We start from the raw sequence: 23,053 nt of genomic DNA on the forward strand, positions 1-23,053 counted from the left end.
TAACACAACCTAGCTAACAATAATAAAAAAGTTGTCAAAATATTTTTTAGAAAAACTATTTATTTAATAAAAATAAAAATAATTTCAACTCAACTCAACTTTATTTATAAAGCCCTTTCAAACAACCAATCGAAACAAAGTGCTGTACACAATTGGCCAAAATAAAAACAGAATAAAACTGTTCAAGTGCAAATAAATAACACAATAACACAACAGGTCATGCAAGGAATACGGATTAATAAACAAAAACAAAACAAAACAAAAAAAAAAGAAAAGGTAATGAGTTTTCCCAAACTTTGCATCAAAGTACCCTCAAACTGTTCAAAATTTATATGGAGGACAAGGGTCAAAGATTCATTCATTCATTTTTTTATACCACACTGACTCGCAGGGAAGCTGGGGCCTGTCCCAGCAGGGAGGCAGGGTACACACTGGACTGGTGGCCATACACAGAGAAAAAGCACTCATGCTCACACACATTCATAAGGAGACTTTAAAGAGACCATTTAATCCATCATGCATGTCTTTGGGTGGGGCGAGGAAGCCGGAGTATCTGATAGACCCCACGCAAACACAGAGAGAATTTTCAAACTCCACACAGAAAGGTCACTGTCTGAACTCCCCTCTCCTGCTGAGGTTTGGACCAGGGATGCTTTAGCTTTAACACATTATTTAAAAAAGTACTCTGGGGTAATTCACTATTTAAACTGTTACACACCCAAAGAAGAAAATATACAGGCAATAAAACTTTGCAATGTCCCTTTAAATGTTAAAAAGCGTATGAGTAAAACTTTAATCATAATGAAATGACATTTTATTCAAATAGAAGGCTTAAAGTTAACCATCATGATAGTCCTGAAACGGTCCTTAAGAGCCATACAGCCATTCATCAACTGCTTTTTCATTGCTTAACTCATCCTTTTGCCAATCCACATGCCACCTGAGATTAGCAATAGCTTGGCTGTAGTTTCTCCCCAAATTACTGCGCCATTCACCAAAAGCTTTTTTAGTATAACGATGAACTGCTGCAGAGACATTTGGATAGTCGACAATGCTCCGTAACAGCTTGTCCAAATGGACCTGCACACGTGGGAATTTGAGCCCAACATTGTGAAGTTCATCCTTATCCAGTGTTAGGTCTGCAAAAATGAAGCATAAAAATCACATCACAGTGTCTTCCTGTACAACTGATAAGCATATTGTCATATGTTTAAGCTTAAAACTCACCAAAAAGCTGTGGGGGGACACTTAGACCATCAGCATAGGCAATATATTTCCACCTGCCACTTCTAAGCATATATGTAGAGGCATTAGCATTGCAACCATGATATTCACTCAGTGCCCAGTCTGGATGTTGCTTCTTGGACAAATGAACAGATTTGGACAGCAGAGGAAGAAGGGAGTGACCACTTAGGTTACCTATAGCTGAAATACCAGCAATTTCTGCAAAACAGACACATGCATTATTTAAATACTAATGCTAATATCCTCTTTTGCAATTATTTGACCTTTTATCAGATAATTTAGAATTTTAAATGATTTCCCAGTGTACCTCCTTACCCAGGATGGTTGGATAGAGATCAACCAAAGAGACAGGCTGGTTGACTTGCAGGCCAGACATCAGCCCAGGCCCCATGATGAGCAGGGGAACATGGGAACTGCCTTCAAACATTGACATTTTATAGAATTGCCGGTGCTCCATGGCTAATTCCCCGTGGTCAGCTGTAAAGATCACAACTGTGTTGTTTAACAGGCTAGTCTCTCTCAGCGTAGAAATCACCTGGCCTAGTGAGACAGAGAGGGCAGAAGGCAGAGTCCTAAACAGGATCTTGCAGCTCTTAGCACAACACATATATTCATATCAATATTTCTAATAAAAAGCATAAACTTTTTCATCCAAAATGTACTTTTCATTATCTAATGGTGTGTCATATTTAGCTCTAAAAACGATTTAGCAGTATAATGAGCCAGTGACATTTTTCATGTACATTGTTATTATAAAACACTTCAGTTGTCCTCTAATTTAATACCCTTTCATTAAAAGAAAGGAAAAATTTACAATAGTCACTCAAATAACTGGATACTCATAAAAGTAATAATAAATAAAAATTGGATAAATTATAATTTAGCTAAACGAGAAATTGAAACAAATTAGAACTTGTTAATGCTTTAAAAAGTTCTTTTAGATATTCAAACAAATTAGAGCACTTTTCCAATGAGAAGTGGGTCAAAATACTTGTCAACAGGTGCCGAAATCTAATTGAGGGTTACAGAAAAAAAAACTTGATTGCAACGATTGCCTTAACGGATTGCTCAACAAAATGTTAGTCTTAAGAGTGACGTAAACTATATCAGTTTATCATGTTTATTTGCTTGTTTTTTTATACTTCTATTTGTCCGCAATTCAAAAGCAGTGTCATGACTTTCATTTTTATTTATTATTTCTTTTTGTCAATTACTACTTATTTCAGTAACAACTTTTCTCCCATCTTTAAAAGGGGGTTATGAATAAATTTGAGGACGACTGTAATTGCACATTATCAATCTCTCAATAACTGACATCAACAGCAAACACAAAGCTTTTCCTGCCGGCAAGAGGCACAATTAATTCTTGTATTTACCTCCATTACTGAAGCCTATATCATGCTTGCATGCATGAACCTTAATTAACAACTTCTTGCTTGTTTGCTCTGCTTCTTTAGATAGAGCTTGCCAAGATAACTTCATTTTTAGGAGGAAAAAATAGCAAGGTTGATCTTTAAATTATTTAGTCATATCCCTGCAAAGGAGACAAGCCTCATGCAAATAATATTCCTGTCAACTAACCCAGCATGGCATCCGCTTCAGCACACATGGCATAATAGAAGGCTCGGATGCTTTTAATTTCCTCCTCGGTGAAATCACCACTGCAGTTTTTCGTGAAAGTGGAGTAGTAGTCAACAGGATGCATGGTATCCATAGGCAACCACTTGGGAACAGAGATGAGATCAGATGATACCTGAATGTGTGTAAAAAAAAAAAAAAAAAGAAAGTATAATTTTGTCACAGTCTACATCAAGAGATGTAAATTCCGGAACAAGAGAGAAAGCACGCAAAAGAAAAAAGAAGCATGCCTTTTTGAGCCAGTATGGAGAAGTACGGAAGGTGGATCCACCTGCAGTGGGGCCCAGAGATTCAGTTTTATAGGGATGAGGTAAATTGAGGCCAAGATACAGAGCAAAGGGCCGGTGGGAGAGAGCTGCTGTCTGATTGATCCACTGCGCAGCTTCATCTGTGTTTTTCCAGTCTTGTTTCATGATCCTCACAGTTGACTTGTTGCCAACAAGTTGAGAGACAGGCCGACCCTCTTGGCGGAGGAGGAACTGAACATCTCGTGTCCACGCCTCAACACGATTACTGTAAGATACCCACAAAAAGAGGAAGTGGAAAGGAACATACAAAGCAAAAAGCCAATAATTCACAGTTTGGGAAAAAGCCTTCAGACATAAACAGCACTTGTTAATGCTTTAAAAAGTTTTTTTTAGACATGTGACATGTGTATTGCTCATAGCCTTGTTAACAGAAGCATATTAAAGAAAAGTTTTTTTTTTTTTTTTTAATGAAGGGTGGGGGTGCTTTCTTTAATAAGAAGACTGACATTGTCTTCCCACCTGACAGAGTGACTCCCTGAAGTATAATCAAGCTTGCCCAGCATCTTCGTGTGATATCCATTCTTCTCTAGCAAATCCATCCATGTGGTTGCATTTGCATCTAAGCACTTGTAGTTGTTCCATGACTGAGTGAGGTGGACAAACTGACCGCTCCACATTGCTGTCAACAAAGATTGACAGAAAAACTTTGTGTCCTCATGTTGCAGGAATAACTCAGAATAAACATAGAACTTAGTATTTAAACAAACAAGCAATTTTATGAACAGAGACTTAAGAGAAAAATCCCACTTCAATTTAACCCCGACTGGTCATACACTTCCAAATAACCCCAGCATATCCAGAACCCTGAAGAACAAACCAAACGTGGCACCACAAAGCACATCAATCAGCTAACACTGCAAGTCTCACTTGTGAAGACCAACCCTGGGACTGGTTACACTCAGTTACATCTTCAGTCACACAGGTATAACATGTAATTTTCTGGTAAGCTCACTTACCTGCTCTTGAAGGGCAGCAGATGGGTGAGTTGGTGTAAGCGTTAATGAAGGTTAAGCCAAGCTCCCTGAGGTAGTTTATATATGGCAGTTGTACAACTTTGCTGCCAGGATCAAAAGACAGTCGTCCATCCTAGATAGTGTCACATATACACACACAGAAAATCTCAAAGAAATCAGACAAAGTCCATCAATTCATTATGCCTTTACTTTATAAACAAAAGTTGCAGCTATTGATGCCAAATTTTAACGTTCTCGCAAAGCTGTAGGTAAATTCATACTTACAAACGCATCACTCATCACCATCACAATGTTGGGTCTTGTCACATTTTGGCAAACACTTTGAGCATAACTTTGGAGAAAAAAAAACAAAGTCCACAAAAATGTATTCATGACTTCTATTCCCTCCCTGAACTTCAATATATTTGCTCATTTAAGACTAAATGCTCTTCATAAATCATGAAGTGCAACAAAGCAATCGTTCTACTCTTGGTTTTTCCTAACTTTACCTACCTACAAACGCTCGTTACTGAATAGTAGCTCACTGATAATCAACATCCGGGTTCAACCTTCAAATTAAAAGTACCTCAAAATGAAACCGCTCAGATACACTACAGGAGAAATTAAACTTTTAATATATCCTCATCTAAATTAAAGAAAACGTATTGAATAAACTGTTTTCCTGAAACTAATGATAATAAAACAAATCAACAACAACAACAACAACAACAATAATAATAATAATATGTTTAGGTTTTGCTTTATTAGCGACATTTTACAAAAAAAAAGTCTTATAAGAGGGAGTTTGAATAAGACTTTAACATGTAATGACAACTTTAACACTGAAGGGGGCAGCATTTATCCGTGAATCTTACAACATGAAGCTATATTATTTAGCTGAGTAAGCACCACATTGATCACAACTGTTGATATCTTACTGTAAAAATTTCTCAAGTGTGCATGTCTCCATATTTGTATATTTGGTAGAAGGTAGAAATTTCATTAAGACGACAAATAGTAAAATAGCTTCTCGTTGTTTGTATGCCACAGCATCTGGAGAAAGGCGATTATTAAAGGATTAGTTATGATACAAAAATATCACATTAAATATTATCAGTTCTATTTTAATGTAAAGTCTTTCTAAACCAGAGGTTTTCATTAAGTACCACCCATCTTAATAAGATGGTGTTATTGATCCTTACGTATTATCTTCTAACTATGGACCTGTTGCCATACATATTCCTCCTGTACCCTCTTGGCTTCATAGTAATATTATGCCTTAACACTTATTTAAAATGAAAACATATCTATTTAGCATAATCAAATGTATGTTACTTAAAAGTAATGTCATGTTATTGTGACATTCAACAGGTGATACTGCAGCAAACGTTGGAAACAGTGACGTCCACAAGATGGCGTTTTGAGTCATAGAGTTGTTTTTCTGAAAACTGGGAGTTCAACACAATGAGAACAAAATCCTTACTATCTGCGATACTTGTGTTATTGCAAAAACAATATATGTACCATCTGAATGTATTTTAACATTTTTGCACATTAAACAAGACATTACATCCAACATAAAATGTATGGTTGTCCTGTAATGCAGGCATCATGCAAAATGCAGCTCTCCTGGTTTTCATTGTACAGACATTGCAGTGATTCTTTATGTGAACCCATCGTGTAAAACAAAAAGGGCTCTGATGACAATGTTTGGCAATATAGGATGCCTGAGTCGTTACTCATGCATCAAAATAATAGATAGGAATGGAGTTTTCTTTGTTTATAACATAGTTGTAAAATATACACTAATTTAGTAGTCATGTAGGATATTGTTTATTCACAAATTTTCCATTTATTTAATTTGCTTGATTGAAAATAAATGATCTCTTATAAAATATATATATACCGCAGTGAATATTTCTTTGTACAGTCTTTCATCTGCTTGGCTATACTAGTAATCTGACTGTGCTCACTCCTCAATCAGCCTTTTTCCAGAAGGCGGAAGAGGGGGGCAGTGCAGCCCTGCGCATGCGCCGAAGGTTGTTTTTCACTCAGGCTGTCGCTTAAAGTGAGCTGAGCTACGAGGGTTTCCTTGTCTGTGACTGGAGACCATCAAGCAAAGAGGCGGATGATAACAGCATCTTTTGCTGTTACTCAGCCTTCACACAGCTCAATGAACTGCTTGCAAAGAATCCACTGATCGTGCCTCTACTGCTTTTTGCAGGGCAGAGATACTGATCAGTGTCTAAAAACTGCATTTTCCCCCCCTATGAAATTATTTTTTCATAGACTCCCTTTTTTAGTTTTCAAGGTCTCTGTAGCCTATCTCATTCCGCCATGGTGCTAGGAAAGGTAAAGAGCTTCACAGTAAGCTACGACTGTCTCAATGACAGCAATGTTCCCGTCTTCTCCAGCGGGGACTGCGTCTCAGGGAGGGTGACCATCGAAGTCACGGGAGAAATCCGTGTGAAATCTCTCAAAATCCACGCAAAAGGATTTGCAAAAGTTCGTTGGACTGAGTCAAGAAACGCTGGGTCCAACACTGCCTACACACAAAACTACACAGAAGAAGTGGAATACCTAAATCACAAAAATATTCTTATTGGACACGAGAGAGGTAAGACAATGTGATTCAATAGTTTCAGTTTAAATTTGGTAGAAACGGATGGTCTTCTCGCTGGTTGGTGTTCATGTTCACTGAAAAATACAGTTGTGTGGGATGATAACAGAATAATAACCCAATTTAAAGATGGTAAACTTATCATTTCATTACCTGTCTTTAGGTAAGGCTTTGGTATTTATTCTGCGATATTGTCAAAGTACAGCTCCATCGTTGTTTGTGCTGAATGTGTCAGGATAGATGACAGCTGCTGAATCTTTCATTGTAATTCGACAGTAAAATGAATTTAAACATTTTCTAGACAGGGTGGGATGAAGCTAATGCTTTTAATAACGTGTGTGCAAGTGTATTTGGAAATTTAGTCGCATAACGACATCTTTTTCAGTACTTCTTTGTGGCTTCTCTTAAGTTTCCACCTATTGTTCAAAAGCGGTTCAATCCTGTTCAGAAAACTGGACCGGGAAGGGGCGGAGTTTAGCCCCAGCTAGTCCTCTGCGCGTTGTGTGATTGGCTAAGGTGCTCATGTGTGGCCAATGACATCATTATCTTGCAGGCTGACAGAACATTCTGCAACTTTTTAATTACGAAAACACCTGCAGGATATGAGATAATGGGATGGGAGCATCTACGCCGTAATTACGATCGAATAAAGCGATGCAGTACTGATACTTTGTGTGCTTCTTTGACACATTTTGCTTTAGTAATTTGCTTTTCTGGAAATATGATTAAATTTAAGTCCATTGTCAGTATCCTGGTAGCTGGTGCAGTTGTCCCACACAGTTACATATTTCAACGACAGAGTGGGTTAGGGCCGATTTTATTGTCGAAAGTTGTTTGTTTTTTTTTCCCTTTTTTTTTTTTTTGTGCTGAAGAAAACTTGCACGGAAATATGAGCTGATTACCTCAACTTTTGGAAGCCATACTCCAAATTAAATGTCGCTAAACGCTTTCTGTTTATGCTTACTTCTTAATTTAAGTACACAAAACGATAGAAAAGGCTTATACTTGATTGCTGGATCATGGTCGAGGCTCTCTTTGTAGAGCCTTGTGTTGTAGTAGTATTTGTGGCGTCGCACAGTGAATGCGTAATGAGCTCTGCACGGCTGTGGGAAGCTGCTTGCACCGGTTTGGGCCGGTCTCCTCCTGCTGGAGTCTGCAGCTTGACTGACAGCTCCGCACTTGTTTACCACACGGCTGCTGCTACTGCTGCTAGGGGGAGGGAGTGCTGAGCTGGCACACACCCGCTCTGTCACCCAGTTTTATAGAAAAAAAAGACTTTATGTTTAAAATAACATATTTATACACATTTACGAGCAATTGTTTGGGAAGCATTCTTTTCATTAATGCATTTGAGTACAATAAGAAACACTTAAGCTTCTTGCTGGACAGACCGAGATCTCTTCAAAGTAGAAATTTCATTTCGCTTACCATGCACCATCACATCATTGCTCTTCTTTTATTTATCTTTTTTCTTTCTTTTTTTCCTTAAATCGCTGATGTGAATCTTCGTTCGAGCAAAAGCACAATCCTCTCGGCTTAGTCTCTGGCACCTCAAGCAATCTTCTTTAGTGTCCTTTAAATATTGCCCTGCTGTTTGTCTCTCAATACATACATTTATCGCACACATTTTTAATAGTAAAATCCACCTATTCTCTTTTTGTCTCCCCCACCCTGTGTTTTTTGGTATGACTTTCAGATGCCTTCGTAGAGCATTTTGTCCAGGTATGGTATACATGTGTTTGGAATATTATCCTTGTTTTTCAGACGATGACAACTCTGAGGAAGGACTCACCACTATCCATTCAGGAAGACATGAGTATGCATTCAGCCTTGAGCTTCCACAGACGTAAGTATGTTAATACTAGACTTGAACTGGAAAGCATATGTTGTTGGAATTGGGCATTTATCGCAACCTTTTTTCTTTTCTCCATCCGCTTTCCCATTCTCCTTGCAGACCTCTGGCTACCTCTTTCGAAGGAAAGCATGGCAGCGTGCGTTACTGGGTAAAGGCAGAACTCCACAGGCCATGGCTCCTGCCCATGAAGACCAAGAAGGAATTTACAGTCTTTGAGCACATTGACATCAACACTCCCTTATTGCTGGTAAGCTACTGAGAAGCTGCTTTTTGTTTTGAATAAACAATGTATGAATCAAAGAAAACTGTAGACCTGTTCAAAATTACCTAATTTCCAATTTAGCTGACAATTCTGGATGCAATTAGGATATTTTACTCTTGAGTAGCCTTTGCATATTTCTCAGCCTTTTGGTTACATTGTTTATATATCAACCCCCCCCCCCCCCCCCCCCTTCTCCTTCAGTCACCGCAGGCCGGCACTAAAGACAAGACGCTTTGCTGTTGGTTCTGCACCTCAGGTCCTATTTCCCTAAGTGCCAAAATCGAGAGGAAGGGATACACCCCAGGTGAGAATATGAATGATAACCTTAATAGTCAGCCTTTAGCCAGATGAAGTACCATCCTTTATATTAGTATTTATTAGTGTTTATGCCCATTACAAATGTGAGCAATGCTATTGTGACTGGAAAAAAATATATCAGTTAACTTCCTCTGTTGTCCTTTTTCATTTTATAGGAGAGTCAATCCAGATCTTTGCAGAGATTGAGAACTGCTCATCCCGGATGGTAGTGCCAAAAGCAGCCATCTACCAGACTCAGACATTCTATGCCAAGGGGAAGATGAAGGAGGTCAAGCAGCTGGTGGCCAACCTGCGTGGGGAGTCTCTGTCCTCAGGCAAAACAGAAACCTGGAGTGGCAAAATGCTGAAGATCCCACCAGTCTCACCCTCCATCTTGGACTGCAGCATTATCAGAGTGGAGTACTCTCTCATGGTAAGTCTATTCTCTCACACAGGTTGTGAAAGTTTAACCTAAATCCTCTTTTTTTTTTTTTGTTTGCCAAGTCTTATTTGTCCAGAGATCAGTGACACAGAAACACAAAAGTTTTGGCTTTTCACTGCAGTCCCTTTCCCATGTAGTTTATCACCATTGTTTTTCCAAACATGGCATCTTTACAGAATTTATTAGTAATCTAATATCTGTATTTTAATGGGTCTGGCTGACTCAGCTCACATTGCCAAATCTGGTCCAAGGATTGCACCAGGTGTTATCTCCACAATGCTGCAAAGAGCATTAGCCCAGAATATCTGTAGCAGCACCTGCCCCGAGGGTGCTAATAACCTCTTTATCCCGTGAACAGAGACACCCAGGCAATTGCTCCACCTTGGTTTGAGCAACTGACCTCAAGACACTGACCCATATGCTCTTATACAATTGCCTTACATATAGACTTATGGATAGAGTATATTTGCTGTAAGTTATTTGACAGGAGGTTATATTTTACACTGAATGTCCAGCTTGAGCTTTTCATTAGCTCATTTATGGAATAATAACTGGTTTAGGTTATATTTCTGAATTCTTCACGAATCCTAATCTGGTGTTGTGTCGTTACTCAGGTATATGTGGACATACCCGGGGCAATAAACCTGTCCCTGAACTTGCCCCTTGTCATCGGAACCATCCCCCTACACCCATTTGGATCCCGCACGTCCAGCGTCAGCAGCCAGTGCAGCATGAGCTGGTTGGGCATGGGTCTGCCAGAGAGGCCGGAAGGTATGTTGGACCTTATTCTTATGATTGAAATGTAAATTTTTTTTTTAACTAAATGAAGGGTTCATTTTTGGCAGTGCTGAATTTTTTGGTACTTTACTTGCAGCTCCTCCAAGCTATGCAGAAATCGTGACAGAAGAGCAGAGGCAGAGCTGTCTGGATGTCCCTGCAGCTCGGGGAGAGCTTGACGGACCTCTTTTTGCCTATATTCATGAGTTCCGTTTCCAACCTCCTCCCCTGTACTCTGAGGTAAGACCCAACTTACAGAGAGTAAAACCGATATTTCTTTTGCCTCCTAGTATAGAAATCATAAATAACCCAATTCTTTTGCTTTCCTCTTCCACATCTCAGATCGATCCTAACCCAGATCACGCCAGACGTACAGAAGAGCGCAGGCTTGATGCCTGTCCATCGCGCTGACCGCACCTTTTGAAGTTCCCCTGACTGATTTGGGGAGTCAAAAGGAACCTGCTCGCAAGGCTCAGCTTTGAACTGTTTTTCCTTTTCTCTTTATCTTTTTTTTTTTTTTTTTCCTCAGAAAACAGTATTCAAACAGTGCTGTTTATCGAGAGGAAAAGCATCCAACCAGTCAACAAAGACTTGCTTACAGCTGAGTTGGATCGGACAAACACGTCCCTGCCTTCCCTCTATGAGAGAAACAGGGATCTCAAGTTTGGGGTACTACTTCCTTCGTTTGTCAGTGTGCTGAGGATGGGACGTGTGCAGATGAACAGATTCAGTCTGTATGGAAACTCGCCCCCACTAGTAACAAGCCCTGCTGAGGGTCTTGACGAGGAAGAACCCCCAAGGCTTGCCAAGCTCTTCTTCACCCTTGATTCTTCTGTACTTGTGGCACATAAGGACATGGCTCCTGATACAAATGGTGGGACTAAACATGTCCAGCTTTCACCAGAATAATCTTAAAAACGGGATGAAGAGATGAAGAGCGAAAAGTAACTACCTTCTAACCACCACAGTCTGTCTGACTGCTTTTAGCAGGAACAGTCAGCAGCAGAGCAAAGACTAGGTCCTTCTGCCTCATTTGGGATTTTGTTTTGCACATTTTATTCTTTACTTGAGTTGTGTGGCTCTGTTTAATGATTTTTTTTCTTTAAATCACTGATAGTTTAGTTTCAGCTTTGCAAAGTACCAGATTGAGAATTTACATAGCAGGCTTAACCTGTGAGACCATCACCTGCACAATTTTGAGCAATGCTGAGAACAGAATTTGATTTTAAAAAAGAAAAAAACAAAACAAAAAACAAATGACTGAAGCGTAAGAAAATGCACTGAATTTGTTTAAAATGTTAACAGTTTTTCATTTTCTCATGGCGCAGTGACTTAACTAGTCTGGAGTTTTGCTATAACTGCAGCACACTATTTCCATGTCAAGGCTAAGCTTGGATTTAAGTGGGGCTTCCCTCCTCTCGTTTAGTGTATCTTTGTTATTTGTTATTTAGTTCTTGTATTTAGCTCTACATGTAGAATAATTTTTGACTTTTCTTTTTTTTTTTTGGTCTTGACTTTGCTCTGGATTTGGACTAGGAGGGCTGCAGTCCTGCATTTGCCACTCAAATAGTAGCTAACAGGAGAGGTATGCAATACCGTGTGGTACATTGTGGAGGGATGTCACCCTAAATTGCCTGCAGCCCACCTGCTCCTTATCTCAGGGCAAGCCAGGCTAGTGTAACTGCCCAAAAAGCGCTGTCTCAGGTGGTTTTCTCACTTGCCAAGTGGTTGGGGGGAAAAAAGTGGAGAAAAAAAAGTTGAGATTTTTTTTTTGTTATTGTATTTTTTTTTTTTAAGTTGCACTGTTTCAAAATAATGATTTTTCTTTTTTTCACTACCAAAATGAGACAACAGACCTAAAGAGAAGCAAGGCAGCTTTCTGAGATGAATCACATTCCCTTTTTGTCCTGCTGCACTTGCCTACTGCATCCAACCACCTGACAGATTTTACCAGACCAGTGAAACCAGAATGCTAGTTTAAAAAAAATAAATAAATAAATAAATAAAACAGGAAAGAGATGAAACATGAAGAGGAATGGCTTCTGCATTAGAGAAGCAAACCCAGCACAGACAAAAGCTGGGGGAGGTTGTTAAACCTCTGTTCAGGCTGGTCAGAACAAGTAGTGGTAGATTGAAATGAGTAATACATTGGTTTTCTAACTCATTCAGTACAACAGACCACTTGTAACAGAGGTTTTATGTGGTCAGGAAAAAAACACAAAGCAGCACTTTTTTGTTAAGAAAATGTTTAAAAAATGGCATTCATTGGTGAAGGTCTGGAAAAATGAGTAGGTACTTATATGTAATAGATGGTTTTTTGGTAAAGCAGTGTTGTGTAGGACGTTAATGCATTATTCAGTCTTTTTAATATTAGTACCGTTTTCAAGTTTACATTTTGAAACGTAGCTTACACAAGTTTGTGTGTGCGCGCGCTCTTATCAAGATCCAGCTGGCAACTAAATAAACAGCTTCTGACAGTAATCAACAAACTGCAGATTATTGAAGTGATCTTATCTTAGTGGCCTTGACACAGAAAAGACCTGATCATGACTTCTTTTTCAGTGTCTGTACTAACTTATGTTGGTGTTTATATTCATCAACACTTGTATGTTTTTGACATTTCCATGTTTATTCAAAAAGGACAAAAAGGGAAGATTAAAAAGTCCTTTAAAGCAAGTGTTGTTCAGCAGACATCTTGAACAGGCCTCTTGATTGTGTTGTTTTCTGAAGTCCATGAGGGTCGACTGATCTTTTTCCGTTGTTAGTTTTGGGCATTCATGCAGGTTGTTCTCCAGCAACCTTTCAAGTTAGTCTCCTTGACTAACCCTATCCTCCCCCCCCCCCACACACACACACACAAACACACCCCTCAGGTCTGGGGATAACAGCTGTTGATCAGCACACCCACCCCGTAACTCCTGAGATGTTTAGGTAACATGGGGAAGTAGATAAAACAATTCCTCGGTGGTAAACTAATGTAATAGCTGTTTGCAGCTATTTGTTTTGGGTTGTATCTTAGGGAATGAATCAAGCTATGCGGTGATGAATAAGCTTACGTATTTGTTTCAGGTTGGTCAATTCCATAGTCCACTCGCTTGGGCCTCGGTAGTCCAGTGTCAAAACTAAGCTAAACTCCTGACCTAATAATAAAGGCAGGAACTGAAATGTTCAGAGATTTAAAGCCTAGGTGATGGGATCTGAAACATTTTAGAAGCAAAGTGCAATATTACTCACTGAATTTTCTTCATTCTCCATTTGTATGTTTTTATCTTGTTTTGTCTGTTAATCATGACGATGTGTAGATATTCTACGAATATACTATGTTCTGAATGACTTAACCTTTTGTGTAGTTCTTCCTTTTGATTTAAATAAACATTCTGTTCCAATTTACAGTGGGCTGCTATGTTTTTTTGTCTTTTATACTTTTGATAAACACTCATTCTTCATAAGCTGTCATGTGTGAAAAATGAATTGGAATGAGTGGAAATATAGCTTTACCACGCCAGCTGGTCAGTCTATGACAGAATTAAACAAAGAGACATATTTTAAAATCAAGTGCAAACAATACTGAATAGCAGTAATAATTACTCATTATCCATCACTTGCAGGATAATAAAAATATTTGAAGTAGGTTGTTAGTTTTACAAGTACACAGGTTGCTTATCTGCAGGACACAGCACACATATTTCTGAAAAATTGTGCAACACTGCCTCTAGAGGTGGTATAAAAAACTGCACCTGGCTCAGTTGCCAGGTGCAAGAAAGGAAGACTCCAAGTACTGTAGATTGTAGAAAACCAAAGACATTGATTGCAGATATTACATGTTATTTATATTTTCTGCCAGTGTTATAATATCAAAGTATTAAAGCAGCATTTAAACAGTCTGTGCAGTGTATTTCCAGATGAGATCTGTAACCCATCAAACTTCAAGACTTCACACTGACAAAACTCTCCAAGAGTAGATCATGGAAATGAGAAGTTTAATGTTAGCTTTATTTACTGCACAACAACAGTTTTATGTCTGAATATTCATAGAGATAAATGTTTTACTCTGACATTGCTTCGTCGGATTATTCTCACAGTGCAAACTATTCTGCTATTCTTCTTTTATTTTGTTTTTAAATGTGTTTTCTTTGCCTCAGATGCCAATTACTTATTAAGTGGAAGACTACATCTAGAAATTTAATTTTACTTAAACATTTGCACTGAACTGGATTTGATTATCTAGGATAACAAAAAAGAGAGAGACAGAAAAAGCCCCTAAACTCTCATAAGAGTGACTATTAACTCCCAAAACTTTTCTCGTCTCGTTTCATATTTGAGTCTGAAATTAGTTTTTTTGTCTGATCTGCAGCCATGTATCATATAACCCCTGATTAATTGTCCTTTGTTGAATGATGCATAGTCAAGAAAGGACACCGTGTTCTGCTTCAGAGGTATCACATAAGACTTAAATGCCCTGGCCTTTTTTCTGTCTCTATTAACGTTTTGTAAACACATAATATTCAAGTTGCAAAGAAATACTTTGTATTTAATCTTCTCTATGTGGCTAATATGTACTGTTTATCCTGTCTTTGTCAGGTTATTTTGTAATGATAAGGTCTATTTGTAAGTTATGTATGTTATGTCACTGTGTAAGTCGCACTTAACCTTATGAATAGATTTTGAATCTTAAATGGCTTTGAAAATCTTTGATTGTGTCAGACTACTATAGATGTTTAACTTCCAGCTCTCACTTCGAACAATCCTTTCTCTCTGTTGCCACATGACCGAATTATGAAGTTCAATAGTTGGTTTTGTGAGCAGTCAATCAATTTCACTTGTAGTTCATCAACTGACGTTGTGTAAAGCATATTCTATACTAATTGATTTTTTTTCCTTCTTTGGAAACCACAAACACGTATGAGTAAGTGAGCTCAGTAGATTCACTCATAGTGGATGTGAATGACTGTTCTCTCTCCAGGAGATCATGAAAATTATATAAAAATGGGAAGTTTTTTGGCTTCTCAGTTTTCTCTATGGAACGGGAACCTTTTGGAATTTTACTCTAAAAAGATTAAACCTGCTTCTAAACCCTCATCAAAGTTGGTGTTAAACTCAGAATGGCAGCTCATAAACTTTCAAGACATATATTGCCAGTTATCATGTACAGACAGCCTGAGTGATGACTCAGCAACCCTGTCAGCTTTGACCAAGCTCTTCAGTTTGCCTTTGTCCACTCCTACCATCAATCCCCCTGGCCCCTTTATGGGTGTCTGACCCATGTAGATTGAAAAAAAAAGGGGGGGGGAGGGGATTATTCAGAGTGGGGGGCATACATTGTGGCAACATGTGTGTGGGGACAGTGTGTTGATTTGCAAATGCTGACACTGCACAGGCCTCAGCTGTTTCCTCTCACCAGTTAATCCTGCTATCCAGAATCCCCAGTGATCCAGAGGTTTTCAGCAGCGTTGGGTGACCAGGCACATTCAGTAGGGATGTGGAAGTTTGGACATGACCCCCCGAGTTCCTGCTTGCCAGTGCCACATCATCACTGTGACATAATAGAAAAAATACACAAACCTCTAAACACTAAAGCACAAAGCACACCACAATGACGGTGACTCACGTTCTGAGTGTATTAGTACTGTAACATGCCTGAAAGTGTTATCTAGGAGTGGATAAATTTGCTGAAATCCACAATTCTTAGATGCTTAGATTATGTTGCAATATGTCTGTTAAATTGTACTGTCTTAGTGATACAACAAAAAATATCAAATTCTATATGCTTAGAGGTATGGAGCAAGTCATAGCTGGTATATCACACTAGGACAAATAAACACTTCACTATGGCACAATTTTAGTATTTGGAATGGAAGAAATCAATGCGTTGGAGGTAGTGGTATACAAATGGCACGCATAATAGGAGATATGCATAAAACATGTAATGCAAGATTTAAATCTAAACCATATAAGATAAACCAATAATTATGTGGTCACTAGGATAATACTACGATTTTATTTTTGTTTGTTATCAGACACATCTCAAATGTCAAAGATCCCATGTTTGCAGATGTTGTAGCTTGACTGAAAAGGTAGTAGCTGCCATAGAAAGTGGCTAAATATCTAAAAAAAAAAAAAAAAAAAAAGAAAATACCCACTTGTAAAGTCATAAAACTTACTGAATCAACTATCATTTCTAGAAAATAATTCTTTAGGTACATATGAGAAACATCACATATATCTGCTGTCATACTGTATGTAAGTTATACTGCCTGACAGATCAACAAGAGTTAACTTTTTTCTGCAGCTGATAGACGGCAGTGAGCGCCTGTTCAGCTATCAGTCACACGCGTGTATCTCAGTCAAGACAAATCCAGTTGTTCAGAGTGGTCCAATGCCACAAACAGCAACTGTAGCTCTAATGTTTTTGTGGGCAGCACAGCAATAATATTCCATTTTCAGACCTGTTTAAAATAAATAAATAAATAAAAAGTAACCTAAGTAAACTGTTAGTAAACTGTTCTCTCACTTACTGTATATATATTCAGTAAACACAATTTCCATTCATATTTAATAATTTAAATTATTTTACACAGGTGTACAAGTGTTTGTGATTTCAGAAGTTTTATTGCCAGTTTTCAACCATGTCTTGTGCTCCATACTGGTAAATTGTAGTTATAACAACAAACTCTTTATTGCTGATGCAACATACACAAAAAGCAGCCTGCTAATCTACATAGTTTAGATGTCTCACACCGATACTTGTCATTGATCAGTTTTCATCAGACAAATGTAAAAACATTTTTCTTGTGTCAAACTTTGCAATTCACTTTGTAAACTTTGCAAGTATCTGTCTTAGTGAAATAAGAAAGAAAAATACTGTATTGACTTTACAAAATCAGGAAGGATGAAGGGAAACCTTTAAAAGACCTGTGAGTGGTGGTATGTAAGTTACATTTATTTAGAGAAAGTACACTAACAAACATTTGTGCTGTGTTCAACCAGCTCCCAACTTTGCTTATGTTGCAGAGTACAAAGAGAGGAAAACAGACTGATGGACTGGTAGAGAGACAAGTGATGACCTTTTCCTGCTTTCTTTAGAGGTAGGGATTATTTTTCACGATCCGGTTTGACAGCTGGTTGATACCAGTTTAAAGCTCTTGTGTCTGAGGAGGCAGAGAAAACAGGTTGCTTCTTTTCCATCACTGAAACATGGACTGTTTTTCAACCTTGCCAGAAGCAAGTTGTTTCTCTGCACTGAATGTGTCACACTGGACAGCTGAAAGAGAATAACTTACCATAGCGCAAAGCTGTCACCTGCTTCTGTCTGTGTGTTTACCTTCCTGTGATATAGCTTCAGCAGAGAGATAACCTATTGGTTGGATATCATTTGTCCCTGCATCCAATCGTCATTAACATGTGCACACATGTTCTCAGTGAAAAAATGAATAAATGAGAGTGCACGCATCAGTGTGTCAAAAACAGCAGCTGCACATGAACAGTATATGCCACTTGTCAGTTTTTAGACTGCTCGACTCTAAGTTTGTCCCCACATGAAAGACAGATGTCAGATTCCTCTTCTAATTGCAGCCACAAGTCCTCAGAGTCTCACCTCATCTCACGGATAGTGTCACGTTTTCTGCAAGGGCAGGGAAAAGGAATTTGTTCTAATCTGTTTTACGAAAGTGATAGCCACCCCTGTAGTCTAGGAGCCTTAATTCAAGCCCTAAGTATAATTTATGATGATGGTGCTAATTGAAAATCCTTATAGATGTCCTCAGTGGAGCTGTTTGGTTGTTGTGGACTCTCCGTGTTTGGTGTAGACGGAAAGATGATAGCAAGAGTGATAGTGTGCTATGTTCCCATGCCAAGACTCCCATCCCTGTCATACCACAATCTCAGCATGGTGAGCATTCCACCCCCCACCATCCTTCACACGCACCATAACACACATTATATTCAAGTACATCCCACTATGTTTGCAACACTAAGCAGACTCTAAGCAACTCTTTGCAGAAGAGACCTTGCAGTGATTACAGCTGGCAGAGACCCTGCAAAGTTTGCAACTCCTTGTCCTCCCAGCAGAGATGTGGTGATAGCTAAAACAAAAATTGTTAAAAGCTGATATCCAGAAGGTCAACATGAAGGGGTTGATGTTAGGCGTCCATTAGCTGTGCAAAGAGAAATATTGCATTGCAACAAAATGGGGTCATATCAATCCATGAATGCATTGTAAATTCAGCGCTTAAAACTCATGTAAGAACAAGAAGCTTTGTAAATAAAGTAGAATGCCAGGTTGATTTTTTTTATCCAGGCTGCAGAGGGATTAAAAAACCCACAGCCATACCGTGACATAGGTCAAATTTCTGCGATGCTCATCAGTATAAAACATGATTCGAGCCAATAGTACAATGCTTTGCATATATTAGAAATCCCAATCAGAGCCAGAGCACAAGAGGTAACAATCATCCAGAGTTCATTTTTTTAAAAAACTGCTTTTTGACACTTATTTTCTCTGTGCAGCATTTTTCAGTTGCAGCTACATCCACATTCCTATCATCCATTTACAATCTGTTTTAAGTCTCATGTTAGAAAAGCTTTGCAGACACCAAGAGGGCTGATGGCAGGGAGTTCTGTCAGAAAGCCTGATGGTTCTGGAAATGCAGCAACAAAACATGAACCCAAGGAGAGAAACAAAGTCAACCTGACATTATCATCACACATTTCAATGTGCACTACACAACATATGCTTCGATTTTATGTTACTGGATTTTCTCACTGTGTTAAGCAGCGTTGGTGCTTTGCTCTATTCTAAGAGCTCAGAAGGAGGACAAGAAGATATCTTTACTGCGACACCCTACCTCTCCAGTTATGTCACCAGCATTTAGAAGGGGATATTATGTAGCCCTAAAAAGGAAACTGAAATGCTGCTACATAAACCATAAACATCTTGCAATTTCTAACTTTAGGATTGAATTAATGCAGTGTCTGCTTTATATAGTGTCTGCAGCCTCCTTCATCAGTGCATTCAGTCACAAAGGAAAAGAAGCCAGCAAATAAGCAGGTTAATGTCAACATCTCATTTAAACGTTTTAACCCCCCATTTTAAGGTTTAATATTAAATCCTGTTTACTTCACTTGTTGCAAGACAAGCATCATGTGCAAGGTGAAAGGGACATATTTTTTAAAGCAACTTCCTCCCTAAAGTCCTTGGTCACCTCATGTTCTGTCTCAAGGAGATGCAAGGCCAGGCTGAGGAGTGCTGTTTCACCACTTGTCTTATTTTACCCTGCTGGTCCCCAGTGGAAGTAGCTCCACTTCCTTTTTTTAGCCACGGCTGACTCATAGCATAGTTCCCATCCCCCCTCACGGCTCTTTTGTAAAGTCCCTGCTCAGCTTTAACCCTCCTTCTGTGTGACTGCTCAGATTCTCCTGAGTCACAGAGAGCAAAGGCACCCCCCACCACACCCCCAGAGGTTGTCTCACTCCTGAAAAACAACAGGTGCAACAGAGGCCTTCAGAGGGTGGGCCGTCTGCTGTCTGTGTCCAGGCCTTCACATCACTTTTCACTGTTATTTTACCCCTCAGCCTCCAAACTTCCAATCTGTCACCTCCTCCCTATCCTTCACCCAGTCCCTCTAAACTCTCTCACCCCAAATCTGACCATTCATTCACCTCTGTCCTTACACCTCTTCCACCTCTGCCACTTCGACTGTCCTCAAAATTTTTTTTATCTTCTGCCACTCTTCTCCCTGCTGGTTGCACATTTTTTCCAGGTACATAATACTTTGTCCTCTACAACACTGCTTAATATAAACCATGACCTTCTCCTTAAAAATAGCCTGTGTAATGTCAGTTTTTGAAACAAATTTTTTATGTTTCATGCATTTCTGCTAATACCCTCCCTTTTTATTTATTGAGGATTTTTACTTTACTTTCCATGTATCATATCAGTCCCTTATGTCTACAATGACACATTTTCTATTTCTTACAATGTCCATGATTTATGAAAGTATTTAGTATTTCTCAACAAATTTGCTCTTTTCACTCAGTTTGCATGGTTTCTAGGGCATCTTTGATGTTGTGCTAACACTAGATCCAAACATCACGTGGCCTGCCTTCTCTAACCTAGATGCCTCTGCTTTATATCCTGTAGGTGTTAACCCAGTGACTTCCAAAATAGCCCAGTGCCTTTGTCCACATAGTAAAATGGTGTAAGTTGTAAAATATTGCTTCAGAGGGCAACACTACCAATGTGCATAAGTCTAGAAGGGATTCTTAGTGAGTCAATGGAGGGATTTTGCAGAATATTTTCAATTCTATCAACAGAGGAACTGTTGTTAAATAAATAAGCAGAATAACATTTTCTTTAAAAATAAATTTTAAATAAATTTCTAATAAACACAGCATTGTGGTCATGTCACAGTTTTGAAGTTTGTCAGGAACTTTTTCCAAGAGCACTGATTGGCTTTAAGCAAATGTTTGGCTTGTTCCTTTAGGTTTATATTCTCTATGTAGTCTTTATAGTGTTAATGACTCATACTGCACTGAGGGAAGGTCACACTTGCTCATCAGAATTTTTATCACTTAATTAATGTTTTTAGTTGTTTTATTAACCAGCATTCAGTTAAAGAGACAGTATTCAGGGAATGGTGGTTTTTCGGGGAATGTGGGTGGGTGTGGGGGGGGGGGTTCTTTGCTCTATGTCCTTGTGTGTGTGTGTGTGAGTGTGTGGAAAGAGCTTGTGTCTATTATTTTTAAATGCCTTTTTATCCACTGTTTGTTTTAATCCTTATGACTTGATTTTATCTTGTAAAGCACTTTGTGTTGCCCGTGGCATGAAAAGTGCTCAAGAAATAAAGTTTGATTTGATTTGATTTGATCAGCAGTCTGACAAAAGCCAGACTTTCAGATAGAAGTTAGGGAATTAAAGGAGTATCTTCATTAACTGAGAAACAGCATGACCTTATTTACAAGTTCTGCCTTCATCAAAACAAACGATGAACTTCAAGAGGAAATCTTTTGCTGGGATCATAATGTTCTGATGATGATATGTGTTGCTTAGTCACACTGTTAAATTCTCCATCTATTACTGGAGCACAATATAAAAAACATAAGACTTGAATTTCTTCTCCTTGAATTTGTTGACAGATATCTTGGGACTCCAGCTCATGTTTCGTAAGTTTCCATCTGCCTGGTCTGAGCCTTACTGGACACGGCTGGATTTTCTCCCAAGCCCTTTGGTTTGCTCCTTGGGTAATACTGAAATGTAAACTGCATTATCTGGCATTGTAGACCATGTGTGTAAAGCACAATCCAGAAGAATGGTCTGGAATGACCGGGTAGCTAAACATGGAGCAAGCACACATAGTCTGCTCTATTTACACAAGTCTGCGAGCACAATCCAAATTGTGTCCAAATGACAGTTTGATGAAAGCCACAAAAGATAATAATCGTAAGAAAATGAGAGTTGCTGAAATGTTAATGGGATTAGTCTTGGCTCTATGACAACAGGGGAAGCAATCAGAGTTACACCACAGGGAAATGACCTGTGACAAACTGTTTCACAAAAACATCTTGTTATTCTTTAGACCTGTAATGTATTCTCCATAAAAGTAGAATGTTAGAATTTGATCAATCTTGTATCCTACTATATGGAGGTAGGCTAAATGGCTTCTCTTGAGCAGTAAAGAAAGAAGTTTTAGCCTTCTCTCGAAACACCACTTTTTTTCTTTTAAACCTGGCATGTGGTGATATTTCAGTTTCTCCCCTCCTGTTAGTCAATATAAAAAAAAATCTTCCTATTTTTTATTCTAATTTTCACTTGATCTCTCAGTTGTGAAAACTGTTGACTGCTCAGCATCTTGGTGCACCCTCTGCACCAATCACTGCTGTGTTGGGAGGATCCTGCATGTCCTGAAGAGAAGCTCATTGTTTCAGCTGAAAAAGATAAGCCAGTAAGAAAAAGGGGCTAAATGACATCTTCACTATATTACACTTCATGGTCTAATTGCATATAGCTATTACACATGGCACTATTGACCATTTAGTGGGATTTTTTTTTCTTTAAAGAATGCTGTACTGAACAGGGTATTGCACCTTTTTCTGTCAGATCTTAATAGTTTCTAACATGTAAAGTTGTAACCTACATTTCTAAAAGGACATGCTAGTATTTGTTCTATATTTACAAGCAAAGACACATACACATACAGCCACAAGAATCACTTCAGGACAAGGGCAGCCGACTGGTTTGCACCAGTTCTGTGACTCATTCAATCACATAGAGCGACTGTAAGAAAAAAAGAAAACACTAAAAGGTCTCTCTCATTTCATCTGAGTCAGTTTTTGGCAGCACATCTCTTTTCCTTACCAATGAGGAGAGCTGCTGCAGGAAGTGCTGAGCAGACAGAGAGGAATGTGTGGCACATAAGTATGACCGTCCTCTGACCAGCTCACTCTCTGCTCACCGTATGCTCAGCCTTTCCTTTTCAAAGCAGACTGGATGAAGGGAATGTTTGGTAAGGACCATCTATGAAGCCAATTATCCATTTAATTTAATACTGTTGTTAACGCCTTAAAAGTTCCTCCCTATGCAAAATGTAATCCACTAGCTCGATTAAAGTCCGACTGAGTGGGTCAATACAACCTAAGATGAGATTTTAAAAGCACAGTTA

The 23,053-nt window shown here is 38.8% G+C and overlaps 2 protein-coding genes across 2 annotated transcripts; one reads left to right on the top strand and one right to left on the bottom strand.

The window, feature by feature from the left end:
* Window positions 1-160: 160 nt before the first annotated feature.
* arsk (arylsulfatase family, member K) lies at window positions 161-4,647 on the bottom strand. The gene is made up of 8 exons (XM_079252012.1): window positions 4,430-4,647; window positions 4,148-4,277; window positions 3,651-3,810; window positions 3,114-3,396; window positions 2,827-2,998; window positions 1,561-1,785; window positions 1,228-1,443; window positions 161-1,139 (listed from the first exon to the last, which is right to left on the bottom strand). The coding sequence occupies exons 1-8, from the start codon at window positions 4,535-4,537 to the stop codon at window positions 868-870; spliced, it is 1,566 nt and encodes a 521-aa protein (XP_079108138.1). The 5' UTR covers window positions 4,538-4,647; the 3' UTR covers window positions 161-867.
* Window positions 4,648-6,252: 1,605 nt separating this feature from the next.
* Window positions 6,253-13,789, top strand: arrdc3a (arrestin domain containing 3a). The gene is made up of 8 exons (XM_079251046.1): window positions 6,253-6,761; window positions 8,529-8,610; window positions 8,719-8,866; window positions 9,083-9,185; window positions 9,355-9,611; window positions 10,235-10,391; window positions 10,495-10,637; window positions 10,740-13,789. Exons 1-8 carry the CDS (start codon window positions 6,482-6,484, stop codon window positions 10,806-10,808), a joined length of 1,239 nt encoding a protein of 412 aa, XP_079107172.1. The 5' UTR covers window positions 6,253-6,481; the 3' UTR covers window positions 10,809-13,789.
* Window positions 13,790-23,053: the final 9,264 nt, after the last annotated feature.

The sequence above is a fragment of the Telmatherina bonti genome, assembly GCF_933228915.1.
Source record: "Telmatherina bonti genome assembly, chromosome: 13".
In the NCBI taxonomy this organism is placed as follows: domain Eukaryota; kingdom Metazoa; phylum Chordata; class Actinopteri; order Atheriniformes; family Telmatherinidae; genus Telmatherina; species Telmatherina bonti.